Source organism: Hylobates moloch, unplaced genomic scaffold, assembly GCF_009828535.3.
Source record: "Hylobates moloch isolate HMO894 unplaced genomic scaffold, HMol_V3 SCAFFOLD_1, whole genome shotgun sequence".
In the NCBI taxonomy this organism is placed as follows: Eukaryota; Metazoa; Chordata; class Mammalia; order Primates; family Hylobatidae; genus Hylobates; species Hylobates moloch.
Window position 1 is genome coordinate 185,819,813 of NW_026652276.1, and position 14,565 is coordinate 185,834,377.

At 38.2% G+C, this 14,565-nt stretch overlaps 1 protein-coding gene across 7 annotated transcripts in view; it reads left to right on the plus strand.

Annotated features, from left to right (window-relative positions):
• The window catches only part of KMT2E (lysine methyltransferase 2E (inactive)), a 100,609-nt gene that overhangs the window by 34,611 nt on the left and 51,433 nt on the right, over positions 1–14,565 (plus strand). For all 7 annotated transcript variants that reach the window (XM_032761309.2, XM_032761308.2, XM_032761312.2 and 4 more), the window contains one exon: positions 13,826–13,940. In XM_032761309.2, the coding sequence (XP_032617200.1) occupies positions 13,826–13,940 (115 nt within the window). The remainder of the gene's footprint in view (positions 1–13,825; positions 13,941–14,565) is intronic.

The window sequence follows — 14,565 nt, forward strand, 5'->3', positions numbered from 1 at the left end:
TCTAGTTTGCCTACCACTTATTTAGAGCAAAGGAATCTTGATAATGTACTGTTTCTAACGAAGAGTACTATTTTTTCTCTGATTTTATTGGCTTAAGCAAGTACTATTTCAATGGTATGACTTTCTTTAAATATAATTAGGTAGAGGGAACAGCAAGTACACAAGCTCCAAGGCAGGAACAAATTTAGATTGCCCTAAAGAACAGGGAAAAAATATCAAACATGGGAGTAATAGACCAAGGGAAGAATATTAAGAAGAGATGAGAGGAGTAGGGCCTAGGGGCCATAAGAAGTTAAGATTTTAAGTGAAATAAGTGCTGGCCAGTCGTGGTGGCTCACGCCTGTATTCCTAGCACTTGGGGAGGCTGAGGCCAGCCAGTTGCTTGAGCCCAAGAATTCAAGACTGGCCTTGGCAACATGATGAAACCCCATCTGTACCAAAAAAAAAATACCACAGTTAGCTGAGTGTGGTTGCTTGTGCCTGTACTCCCAGCTACTTGGGCTGAGGCGGGATGATCGCTTGAGCCTGGGAGGTCTAGGCTGCAATGAGCCGAGATCATACCACTACATTCTAGCCTGGGTGACAAAGTGAGATCCTGTCTCAAAAAAAAAAAAAAAAAAGTTCTAATTCAGTGCTCTAAATTAGTAAATATTTATTGAGGGCTTGTTATATGCCAGCTACTGTTTTAGGTCCTGGGGACACAACTTCAAATCTAAAATTTTGTATTTATATTCAAATTCTGTTTTTTCTTACAAAACAGAAAAATGGCCGGGCGCGGTGGCTCACGCCTGTAATCCCAGCACTTTGGGAGGCTGAGGTGGGCAGATCACCTGAGATCAGGAATTCGAGACCAGCCTGCTGAACATGGCAAAACCCCATCTCTACTAAAAATACAAAAAATTAGCTGGGTGGGGTGGCACTCGCCTGTAATCCCAGCTACTCGGAGGCAGACGCGGGAGAATTGCTTGAACCCCGGAGGCAGAGGTTGCAGTGAGCCGAGATCATGCCACTGCTCTCCAGCCTGGGCGACAAGAGCGAAACTCCGTCTCAAAAAAAAAATAAAAAATAAAGAAAAAAGAAAAATGTCACTTTTAAAAAAATTAGAGTCCTGTTCCTCCACTTGCCCTCTGAATCTTACCCCTTCTCACCTTTTCAAAATCATTCTTCCCTCTTGCCTGCAGTCATCCCATGTCTCTTGCATCTTCACTTTTTCTATTAGATCATTCCTATCACATATAAATATGAGAATTATTTTCCTTTTTTATTATTTCATTTCTCTAAACCTCTTTATAGCAAAACTCATTGAGAAAGCTGTTTGTACTCATTATCAGGTTGCACAACACTACTATAACCTCCTGTGTTGTCGAACTAATTGGTAGTCTTCCATAATTTATATACGTTTTTTCAGATTTGATATAAATCATCCCTTCTCTTTCTTCCTACTAGAAAGGGTTAACTTTGTATTTCTAGGTACCACATTTAACTAACCACTACTGCTCATTTTTTACTGCCTTTTTCTGTTATGCCCAGGTGCTTTAAATGTCTAAGACTCAACTGCAGTCCCCTCTCCTTTTAAAAAACTTGGTTTTTAGGTTATTACCTGGCTTTAAATATAATCTCTGTGTGTGGTTACCCTCAATTTATTATCTCCAGTCATAATCTTCCTAAGCTCCAGACTAGTATACCCAAATTGACAGCTTCACTTGGAATTCTTGATGTTCTTCTGCCCCCAAATCTACTTGTGGTTATTGTTTTTTAGGCTCATCTATTTCTTTTTTCCTTTCCTTTTCTTTTCTCTTTTCTTTTTCCTTCCTTCCTTCCTTCTTCCTTCCTTTCTTCCTTCTTTCTCTTTCTTTTTCTTTCTTTCTCTTTCTCTCTCTCTCTTTCTTCTTTCTTTCTTTCTTTTTTTTTTTTTTTTAGACGGAGTCTCGCTCTGTCGCCCAGGCTGGAGTGCAATGGCGTGATCTCTGCTCACTGCAAGCTCCGCCTCCCGGGTTCGCGCCATTCTCCTGCCTCAGCCTCCAGAGTAGCTGGGACTACAGGCACCCGCCACCGCGCCCGGCTAATTTTCTTTGTATTTTTAGTAGAGACAGGGTTTCACCGTGGTCTCGATCTCCTGACCTCATGATCCACCCGCCTCGGCCTCCCAAAGTGCTGGGATTACAGGCATGAGCCACCGCGCCCAGCCTTTCTGTCTTTCTTTCAACAGACTCTTGCTCTGTCATCCATGCTGGAGTGCAGTGGCATGATCTCAGCTCACTGCAATCTCCACCTTCAGGATTCAAGTGAGCCCTGTGCCTCAGCCTCCCGAGTAGCTGAGATTACAGGCAGCCACCAAGCCTGGCTAATTTTTTTATTTTATTCGAGATGGGGTTTCACCATGTTGGCCAGGCTGGTCTCAAACTCCTGGCCTCAAGTGATCCACCTGCTTCGGCCTCCCAAAGTGCTGGATTTACAGGCATGAGTCACAGCACCAGGCCTCATCTCTTTCTTTCTTTCTTTCCTTCTTTCTCTCTCTCTCTCTCTTTCTTTCTTTTTCTTTCTTTCTTTTTCTCTCTCTCTCTCCCTTCCTTCCTTCCCTCCTTCCCTCCCTCCCTCCCTCCCTTCCTTCCTTCTTCCTTTCTTCCTTCCTTCCTTCGTTTTTTAGATGGAGTTTCGCTCTTGTTGCCCAGGCTGGAGTGCAATGGCACGATCTTGGCTCACTGCAACCTCCGCTTTCCAGGTTCAAGCGATTCTCCTGCCTCAGCTTCCCAAGTAGCTGGGATTACAGGCATGCACCATCACGCCTAGCTAATTTTGTGTGTTTACTAGAGGCAGGGTTTCTCCATGTTGGTCAGGCTGTTCTCAAACTCCCGACCTCAGGTGATATGCCCGCCTCGGCCTACCAAAGTGCTGGGATTACAGGCGTGAGCCACTGCCCCCGCATCATCTATTTCTTTAAATGGCTCCATCTCTATCCAGTTGCTTAAAACTCTGAGCTGTCAGTCTTGATTGGTCCTTTCCCCTTAACGCCCATGTCTAATTTATTGGTCTGTACTGGGTCCACCTTCAAAGTATATTTTTGTTTTGTTTTGTTTTGAAATGGAGTCTTGCTCTGTCACCCAGGCTGGAGTGCAGTGGCACAATATTGGTTCACTGCAACCTCTGCCTCCTAGGTTCAAGCAGTTATCCAGAGTAGATGGGACTACAGGTGCACGCCACCACGCCCAGCTGATTTTTATATTTTTAACAGGATTTCATCGTGTTGGCCAGGCTGGTCTCGAACTCCTGACCTCACAAAGTGCTGGGATTGTAGGCATGAACCGCCGTGCCTGGCCAAAAGTATATTTTGAATCAGTACACTTTTATGCATTTCTACTGTTGTCCTCATCCAGGCCCTTGTAATCTCTTGACTAGACACTGGAGTGGAATACTGTCCATGTTTCTCTTTTGCCTTCTATCATTTATTCTCTGTAGAAGCTACTGTGCTTCTTCTGAAGCATAAACCAGATCATACAATTCTCCCACTTAAAAAGCTTCCAGTGACTTTCTGTTTTACTTAAAATATAAACTTTTTATGACCATAAGGCCCTCCTTCCCTAATCTCTTCTCACTATTCTCTTTTCTCACTGTTACTTCCATATTGATTTTTTGTTGTTGTTCTTTTGAATATTTTATATTTGTTTCTGCCTTAGGGCCTTTGTACTCGTGATTTCCTCTGCCTGGATCATTCTTATGTTCTTGGCATAATCTTAGCTAAACTCAAATATCACATACTAGTGAGGCCTCCCCTCTTCTATTATCTAAAATAGTATCTGAAATACTTGTCTTGTTTTATTTCATTTCTGCCATGCTTTATATTTTTACTAAAACATAAGCTGTATGACTATAAACATCTTATCTGTTTTATCACTAATATCACTGTATCTACAATGGCTAGCATAGGGTTTGGCATATAGTAAGCATTGAGTCATGAATCATATTGCTTGAAGGTCATTTTTTATTTTTATTTATTTTTTATTTGTATTTCTGAGAAGGAGTCTCATTCTGTCGCCCAGGCTAGAGTGCAGTGGCGCAGTTTTGGCTCACTGCAACTTCTGCATCCTGGGTTCAAGTGATTCTCCTGCCTCAGCCTCCCAAGTAACTGGGATTACAGATGTGCACCACCACGCCCAGCTAATTTTTTTTTTTTTTTTTTGTATTTTTAGTAGAGATGGGGTTTCACCATGTTCGCCAGACTGGTCTCAAACTCCCAACCTCAGGTGATCTGCCCACCTTGGCTTCCCAAAGTGCTGAGATTACAGGCATGAGCCACTGCACCCAGCCTGTAGTGCTTGAAGGTCTAATAGTTAACCCTGAAGTTTATCATATTAAGAAGGATTATTGAATGCCCATATCCTAACTATATTTCATTTGTTAAGAAGAGATAGAACTAAAGCTAAACATATTTTATAGCCTCTTCATTGTAGAAAGATGTCAGGTGCTATATAATTGAACGAAAAGTCCCTCATAAATAAATAGTCTTCAAAAATTGGCATGATTTCAGTATATTGAATGCTAAGTTTTTTTAAGTAGTGGTTTTGGTTAATACCTGTTTTGGGAAGCTGGGAATTTTTTAAAGGCATTAGGAAACTGGCAGAATTAAAATAGTGATGAGAGGGAGATTGAAATTTACTATTAATACCTATGTTATCTAAGTGATTGTTTACTGACCATGATATAATAAATTGAGACAGAATGTAGGAAGAGAAGGGATGTAAAATTATTCAGTATAAAGAATTTTAACAAGTACTGGTATTTTTTGAGTGATAGTATTTTTACTATGAAATTTTTTGCATACTGTTTAATTGATGAAGGATTAAAGATCTAGTTTTGCAGATCATATAGTTATAAGAATTTAAGGACTTAAAATATATAATAATTTTATTCTCAACTCTAAAGTCTATATAAAGATTGTTTTTCAGAATTTACAGTAATGTGCTATAGATTAAAGATAGGCACTTGAAGCCGATTCTTGCTGGGCACACAGTGGCTCATGCCTGTAATCCCAGCGCTTTGAGAGATCAAGGTGAGGGGATCTCTTGAGCCCAGGATTTCTGAAACTAGCCTGGGCAACATAGTGAGACCCCTGCTGTCTACAAAAAATTTTTTAAAAATTAGCCAGGCATAGTGGCTCATGACTGTAATCTACTCAGGAGGCTGACGTGGGAGGATCACTCAAGCCCAGGAGTTTGAGGCTATAGGGAGCTATGGTCACACCACTGCACTCCAGCTTGGGTGACAGAGTAACACCTTCTCTCTTAAAAAAAAAAAGAAATAGGCGAGGCATGGTGGCTTATGCCTGTAATCTCAGCACTTTGCGAGCCAAGGTGGGCGGATCACCTGAGGTCGGGAGCTTGAGACCAGCCTGGCCAACATGGCGATACCTGGTCTCTACTAAAAATACAAAAACTTAACGGGCATGGTGGCGCATGCTTGTAATCCTGGCTACTACGAGGCTGAGACACGAGAATCACTTGAACCCGGGAGGTGGAGCTTGTAGTGAGCCGAGATACATCACTGCACTCCAGCCTGGGTGACAGAGCGACACTCCGTCTCAAAAAAAAAAAAAAAAAAAGGCTGCTAAATTTTTTTTTTTTTTTTTTTTTTTAAAGAAAGGCTGCAAGAGAATTAAGAATGACTTTTGTTGATAGTGTAATTGATAGATTCATCAAAGTCTTTTATTTTCACAGATCATTGTATCTGATGAACCTAACGATGGTTAGTGTACCCTGTGTTCTGTACCTCATAAAAAAATGAAGGCAAATCATTAAGGCACTTGGCTCTGTACTTGAAGTTGAAGGAACTCAAGGAAAAAAAAAAAAGGAAAAAATTGGGGAATTATTTGTTGTAAAAGCAAGTTGCTCTATCTATATCTATCTATCTATCTATCTATCTATCTATCTATCTATCTATCTATCTATCTATCTGAGATGGAGTTTTGCTCTTGTTGTCCAGGCTGGAGTGCAATGGCGCAATCGGCTCACTGCAACCTCTGCTTCCTGGGTTCAAGCGATTCTCCTGCCTCAGCCTCCCAAGTAGCTGGGATTACAGGCATGCGCCACCATGCCTGGCTAATTTTGTATTTTTAGTAGAGTCAGGGTTTCACCATGTTGGTCAGGCTTGATCTCGAACTCCTGACCTCAGGTGATTGACCTGCCTTGGCCTCCCAAAGTGCTAGGATTACAGGCGTGAGCTACCACACCCAGTCCACAAGTTGCACATTTTAGTATCTCTCTGTTAAATAAAAAAGTTACCAGTTTGGACTCTGGATGCCATACAGTCATGAGTATCACTTTGAACTAGACATAGTGCCAAGTGCTTTTCAGAAAAGTGAAGAATTAGATTGAGCAGAGGAAATTTACCTATTTGTGAGTGAGGATGATGGAAGGAGTCTTGGAGAGGTAGTACTTTTTACCTGCTCTGATCAGTTTCAGGGCTTCTCCTGAGCCTACTGAATCTAGGAGAATTATTTACAGATTACCCAGCCTCACATTTGAAGCTCTTAGTTTTATTTTGTCATACTACTACTCCACTTACATCATTAACTTGCTTGGGAGAGAGACAAACCATTAGTGGCTCTGTGTAGTTTTTGTTTTTCTTTTTAGGTTTTTTTTTTTTTTTTTTTTTTGAGATGGGGTCTCACTATATTGCCCAGGCTGGACTCAAACTACTGAGCTTAAGTGATCCTCCTGCCTCAGCCTCCCAAAGTGCTGGGATTACAGGCGTGAGCTGTTGTGCCTGGCCCTCTGTATAGTTTTTCAGGATAAGAGATCATATTCATTTCTTAGCTGGATACGCAGGGTTCTTCTTCAACTAGTCCTTGTCTATTCTCATCTCTGGCACATCCTCCACTCCTTTAACTGTTCTGAATTTTAGTAATTCTTTTTCAGTCTGTTCTTCCTAAACTTCAGTGAAGATAAAATTGAAGGCGTTTATTAAAATGTAGATTTCTTAGTCCAATCTTTAAACATTCTGGTTCATTACATTTAAGTAGAGCTGTGAAAATAACATCTTGCACTGTGTACAGGTAATTGTGCTGCTGGTTATCTGTAGATCATGCTTAGAGAAACGTGCTTAAATGTGTCCTGTTGATATCTCTGACTGCATGTGTGCTTTCTGTCTGGAATACTTTCTCCATCTCTTTGCCTTCTCTATTTCATGGACTTGTTAAATTGCCATTCTTTAAAACTTGCTTAAATGTAACTACTATTATGAAGGCTGCTGTGCATATGTCTGATGGCACTACTGTAATTATTGTTACACTTGTTTGTTTGCCTGTCAGTTTCTTAAGAAGAAGGATCACTTTATTTTTTTTATTTCCAGCATTTGGTACAGTGTCTCACTGCCTGGTTGTTACTGTGTGCTCAGATGTTTATTGATTGAAAGAAAACTATATTATTGCAAGTTCCTTGAAGGCAGAGACAATGTCTTATCTTTGTATCTCTGATGGTCCCTAGTGAACATTAAGCCCTCAATATTTGTTAAATCAGTGCTATCAAAGCGGTTTAAATGGATGTAGTCTCCAGGGGTTTCTGGGAGCTTTTTGATGTTTTAAATTTGCTATTTAATTTGGAGCTAGGAAAAAAATTTAAGTATATTTGGAATCATTCCGGAAGACTACCATTTTATACCAAATGCTGCCATGAGATTTCAGTGCAAGTACTTGAATTTGTGTCAGATGTTTATGTTATAAACACACAGAGAGAGAGTTTATTGTGATGTATTTCTGAATCCAAACCTCCAAAGGAAAATCTGGCTCTATCTATTACAGGGGTTTAGATATTACTTGCTTTTGAGAGACGGCTTACATGAATAAACACTGTTCCTGAAGTCTGACCTTTACATACTACTTGAAGATTCCACCTGCCATGTTTTCCTGTCTTTTTGCATATGCATGGGGTATTGTCTTCCTCCACCGTTACTGGGTTTTTCCTATATATTATTTGTAGTAAATTTCTTTTACTAGGGTAATAGGTTCTGTCTCCTCTAGCAAAATTAGTGATTTATTTAAAACAGGTGTCGTTGGGCTTGTACCTAGAACCACTCTATTGGAAGTTTGAATTATTGTGAACTGAAGTTATAAAACAATTTTTAAGGAGCTTCAGACAGAGTATTTGTAGTTGTACTTGAGAGCAAATTCTGAACAAGTAAGTAGTGTAATGTATCTGTGTAAGGCATTGTAGTTGAGAAAATGCATTTTCACATCCTTTATAACATTTGAATTTCATGTTGCTGGGAAGAAGGTAAAGCAAATATCCTTATTCCCACTTTACACATAAAAAACCTCAAGTTCAGAGAGGTCAATATGGCATTCTTTCTACTGGAGAAAATGCCTCGTTATAAAATAGTTTGGGAGAAAAAATAATAGATGCATGATAGAAGATTGTTAGCAGAGCACAAAAATATTATGTGAAAAGTAACAACAATACAGTAAATAAGTTCTTCATGAATCCTAAAATTATGGAGTTGAAGCAATCAAGAAAGGACTCTTTTAATATTACTTGAAATAAGCCTTGAAGAATGTGTTGAAATTAAGGAGTAAGGGTTAAGAGTTATTCTACAAATAAGAGTTTAGAAATGCCCAGGACATCTTTGTGAGTGGGAGGAAAAGCGATAGACTACCATTCTTGCTGGCACCCAGTGTATAGAGATACTAAATGTGAGATAAAAATGCTTGGAGAACTTTTTTATTTCCACTTTTTAGTATGGAAATGGAGATATATACATGACAGTATGTAAAACAGAATAGTAATCCCAGTTGGCCATTACTTAGCTTCAATAGTATTCAAAGTTTTGCCAATCTTGTTTCATCTGTCTTTCAGTTGTTTTTTTGTTTTTGTTTTTGTTCTGATACAGAGTCTCACTCTGTCAACCCAGGCTGGAGTGCAGTGGCATGATCATAGCTCACAGCATCCTCAACTTCCCTGTCTCAAGTGATCCTTTTGCTTCAGCCTCCTGAGTAGCTGAAGCCTAGGACTATAGGTGTGAGCCACCATGCCCAGCTAATTTTTTCATTTTTTGATAGAGGTGGGATCTTGCTGTGTTGCCCAGACTGGTCATGAACTTCTGGCCTCAAGTGATCCTCCCTTTTGGCCCCCAAAAGTGCTGCGATTGTAAGCGTGAGCCACTGCACCCAGCCTCTTAAGTATTTTAAAACAAATTCCCATTTCACCCATGTATTATTTCACCCATGTATTATTCAGTATCTATCACTGAGAGTTAAGGACTTTTTTGTTCTGCTACAGTACTATTATATAACAAAATTAACATAAAATATCCAGTTCATCTTCAGATTTTCTCACTCGTCTCAAAAATCTTTTTGTGATGTGTTCAAATTGGGATCCGATCAAAATTCACACATTACATTTGCTTGAAATGTCTCTTGAATCTCTCTTCATCTATAACAACCCCCTCTTTTAAAATTTGTTTTCCTTTGTGCCATAGACCTGGTGAAGAAACTGGAAAATTTGGCCTACAGAAGTTTTAACATTCTGGAGTTGGCTGATTGCCTCCTTCTGGTGTCATGTAATATTCTACTTCCCCCATATTTCTGATAAACTGGTATTTGGATTTAGAGATATAATTAGCTTCAAGTTCTGTTCTTTTCCTTTTCTCTTTTTCTATTTTTCTTTTCAGTATGATATTTTATAGGTGGGACTGTGGACTTCCTATCACATAGCATTAGGAGAGGCAAATAAAGCTTGGTTGTCTAACTCCTAATGATAATAATAATGATCAGCAGATTCAGGTGTTGTCATCTTACTTACCTATCAACTTTTACCTAAGAGTCTTAGCATCCATGGTTATCTGTTGCCTAGATATATAACCTCTTAAGGGTTGCAGTGTAGTTATTTTTCTAATTTTTGTATTCCTTCTGCATTTTTTAGCTGTTGGGGAATTTCTAAAAGAACCAGTGGCTCACACTTGTAATCCCAGCACTTTGGGAGGCCGAGGCGGGCGGATCACGAGGTCAGGAGATCGAGACCACGGTGAAACCCCGTCTCTACTAAAAATACAAAAAATTAGCCAGGTGTGGTGGCGGGCGCCTGTAGTCCCAGCTACTCGGAGAGGCTGAGGCAGGAGAATGGCGTGAACCCGGGAGGCGGAGCTTGCAGTGAGCCGAGATTGCGCCACTGCACTCCAGCCTGGGCGACAGAGCGAGACTCCATGTCGAAAAAAAAAAAAAAGAAGCAGTCAGCACCTAAGTATTGGCTTATGTATTAACAAGAGAATATACTTAACCGTTTTAGTTTTAGAGCTGAGCTGCATGTTAGAATCCCCTTCTATGCATTTCGGTTGTTCTACTTGTTGGAAACAGAATTCAGAGTTTTGAAAAGGTGACTTCATCTACAAATTATGGTGGTTTTGACCATACCTTATTGCTTATATATTGGGAATAATTTCATTACCTGCTACTAGGTTGGTGCAAAAGTAATTGCAGTTTATTTCTGACCATTTTGAAAATTTTGAACATTTTGAATTCTTGGAGTATGCAATGAATATCTTTTGGGAAATTTCCCATGGATAAAGAGAAAATCTTTTTTGGATTCAGTGATTTTAGAACATATACATACTTCCTGCTGACAGGCTAAAAGAAAAAAAGAACATACAAAGCAGTATATGAATGAGTATAAACTACTATGTAAGCTCTTCACTCTCTAACTGAAGAGTAAGATATCAAAATTATGTATGTGAAATCTCATTTTTCTATAGAATGAACACTGACTGCATCATGGATTATGTTTTGATACATAATTATATAAACACTTCTATAAATAATTATGAAGTATAACACTTAGAAATGTAACACTTCTGTCCTTACATTTGGGAAGAAGGAAAAAGAAATTCATGCTAGTTTTGCTGTTGGACCTCAAACTGCAAAAGTTATGGCCACTACTCCAAAATATCCAAGTTTTGCCCACACCTTGTAGTAATATATTTTGCAGAGTTTGATCTAAATTTTTAAGAGTGAATCTTTGTGCTCTGGCCACAGTTCCTGCATGTTGCTTTAAGAATAGTATTGTAAATCGTTGCTAAAACTTCACTTCTTCCTTCTGTGTAATTTTTAAAGAATTTAAAAAGTGTCACTGTTGTTATCAAAGGCAGTTTGGTAGTATCAGTTTTATGTACATTTACCCTTTTTTTCAGCAATTGTACCTATAGGAATTCATGTTATAGAAATACTACCATTTATGCAGAAAAGATAAATGGATGTACATTTGCAGTAATACTTTTAATAGTGACAAATAGAAATAATGTCAGTATCTACCAGTAGGGGAAATTGTTAAATAAATTTATATTCATATAATGAAATAAGCAGTTATTACCAAGAATAAAGTATATATATTGACATTTAAAGATGGAAAAAGTAAATCATGAATACATATATTTTCGGATTTTAAAAAGCAAAAATTGTGTAGGTATAATGATGCATAGAGAAGTTTAGAGAAAGATAGATGGAAATATTAACATGAGAATGTTTGGGAGTTGGGTGGAGACATGGTCTTTCACTTCCTCATTACTGCTATATTTAGATTTTCTACAATGAGCATGTATTAATTTTGAAATTAAGAAACATTTCTTTTAAAATAATGAATAAGTGAACTCTTAATGTAACAGCATAGACATTAGCTGAATATTGATTTTCTTGCTTTTTTTTTTTTTTTGAGACAGAGTCTTAACTCTATCGCCCAGGCTGGAGTGCAGTAGCGCAGTCTCGGCTCACTGCAACCTCTGCCACCTGGGTTCAAGCGCTTCTCCTGCCTCAGCCTCCCAAGTAGCTGGGATTACAGGTGCCTGCCATCACCCTTGGCTACTTATTGTATTTTTAGTAGGGATGGGGTTTCACCATCTTGGCCAGGCTGGTCTTGAACTCCTGACCTTGTGATCCACCCGCCTCGGCCTCCCAAAGTGCTGGGGATTACAGGTGAATATTGGTTTTCATAGTACAGTCATGCACACATAACGTTTCAGTCAACACCAGACCACATAATACAATGGTGGTCCCATAAGATTATAATGGAGGTGCCCTCTACATGTGTACCATTTTTTATCTCTCATATTGTCTTTTTACTGTACATGTTTTTTTCTGTTTTTAGAGACAGAGTCTCTTTCTGTTGCCCAGACTGGAGTGCAGTGACATGATCATAGCTCACTGTAACCTCAAACTTGTAGGCCCAAACAGTTCTCCCACCTCAACCTCCCAAGTAGCTAGGACTACAGACGTGTGCCAACACGCTTGGCTGTTTTTTTATTTTTATTTTTATTTTTATTTTTAATGTCTATAGAGAAAATCTTGCTATCTTAGCCAAGCTACTCCTGAACTCCAGGCTTCAAGTGACCCTCCTGTCTCAGACTCCCAAAGTGTTGAGATCATAGGCATGAGCCAGCACACCCAGCCCTTATTTTCTATGTTTAGATATGTTTAGATACAGAATACTTAGCTTTGTGTTACCTACAATATTCACACATAACATGCTGTATAGGTTTGTAGCCTAGGAGCAATAGCTATGCCACTTATCCTAGGTGTATAGTAGGCTATACCATCTAGGTTTGTGTAAGGTACACTCTGTCATGTTCACACAACAGTGAAGTCACCTAATGATGTATTTCTCAGAATGTATCTCCAACGTTAAGCAAAGCATGACTGTATTCAGAACGTAATAGAGACTCTTTGCAATCTCCTTTAGAACCATTAGATAACCTCAGTTTGTATCTCCTCTTTTTGCTGATTCTGGCACACAGCGCTTACAACAGCAGCCACTGAGCGCTAAATTGAGACTTCATGAAGGGATGACAGTATATTAAGAAGCAGTTGACTGTAAAAAATGTTTTTTATGCTGCTAGTCTCACGACTAATCAGAATATAATCACTAAATATCCTTAAACTAAATAATAGTGCAAATAGTACTAAGTTCCAATGGAAAGTTTTTAATAGGAGGTAGGATAAAGATTGTCATGAAAAATTTTTCAAGTGATGTTATAGTTTTGTAAAATAAAAGCACAGAAACAAACCATGTTATTGAGTATTTGCAAGGGAGAGATTAATTTTAGTGTGAACTGACCTCAGATGTAGGTTCACAACCTTGTTGATCAATAGGAATTAACCAAGTAGAACTCAGGAGGATTGGTAAGAGTAAAGAAGTTGGGAAAGTGATGTATGTAAAATGCTAGGCCAGGGAGCTTGTAAGTCAACAACAGTGGGCAAATTGTATCAGTAGTTGGTCAGTCTCCATCATCTAAGACCAGAATTGCTTATCTTACAGCTGTTTATGTTTTTTTTCAGGTATAAATCCTGGTTTATTGTGAAACTTCCTATTCCTTAAGTTTACTGACATTTCCAAGGCTTTATTATATTAATATCTGGCCAAACTCAACGAATACATATATTTTTGAACACTGAAATGCATACTTCAGTTCCACTTGAGGTCCATATAGATTCTGTGTGTTTTAGTCTTGCTTAAATTATTTCTACCACTTCTTTGCACCCCTTTGCTAGTTTTCTCAGTGCCATAGGGTTTATTAAATAATAATTGGCCTCTAGTAATTTTTTTTAATGAGAGAGAGGGAAACTATGTTTGAACTTGGAGTGGGACATTTATTTTACTTAATTAAACAGAAGTTTGCTTATGACACATAATCTAGATGAGATATATCTTATCTATAGTATATCCACCTGCTGTAAGTAGATACTGTATTTGTATAGCCAATATTTTACTGTTTAAGTACTTTATCATTTTAATTAAATTGATTAAGAGGAAAAAAAATGAATGGAATTCTCTTTGATGCAACTTTTTCCCCCCAGACCAGAATCCGTAGAAGCTAGCCCTGTGGTAGTTGAGAAATCCAACAGTTATCCCCACCAGTTATATACCAGCAGCTCACATCATTCACACAGTTACATTGGTTTGCCCTATGCGGTAAGTGTTAAACACTTCTTTGAAAAAACATTTTTAAATTTAGAGATTGAAAGTAGATGCATGTGATACTGTGCTTGAAACGGCATGTTTAAAAAGCATGGTTGTCTCATACTATCAAAATAATTAGGTGTTTAATTTTTCATTAACCATTAAGCGATTAAAGTTCTATAAAAGTGAACTATTTCTCTTATTATTTTGCAATTTATGCTGTTAATAGTTTGATATTATATTTCTTTACTTCCTAAAAGAATGTAGATAAGGTTGTATTGTACCAGCTACTATTAATTTTGAATTATATAGTAATTAATTTTGTTTTAATTTTTTAAATGTTTTAATTTTTAGTTTTTGAATTATATAGTAACTTATAAGTAAATTTTATAGTTACCGTTTATTGAGCACTTGTTATGTGTCAGACATATATTATTTAATCATTAAAAACAACTTCATGAGATGTAGTTTTCATCTTTTATTTCATAGGTGAGAAAATGAAAGCCTATCTAACTTATTAAATATTGCATATCTAGTAAGAGGCAGCATTTAGATTCAAACGTAATTACATAATAACACATTTGTGATACTATAGAGGTAGAATTATGAGAGATATTTACTACTTGGACCAGAATGA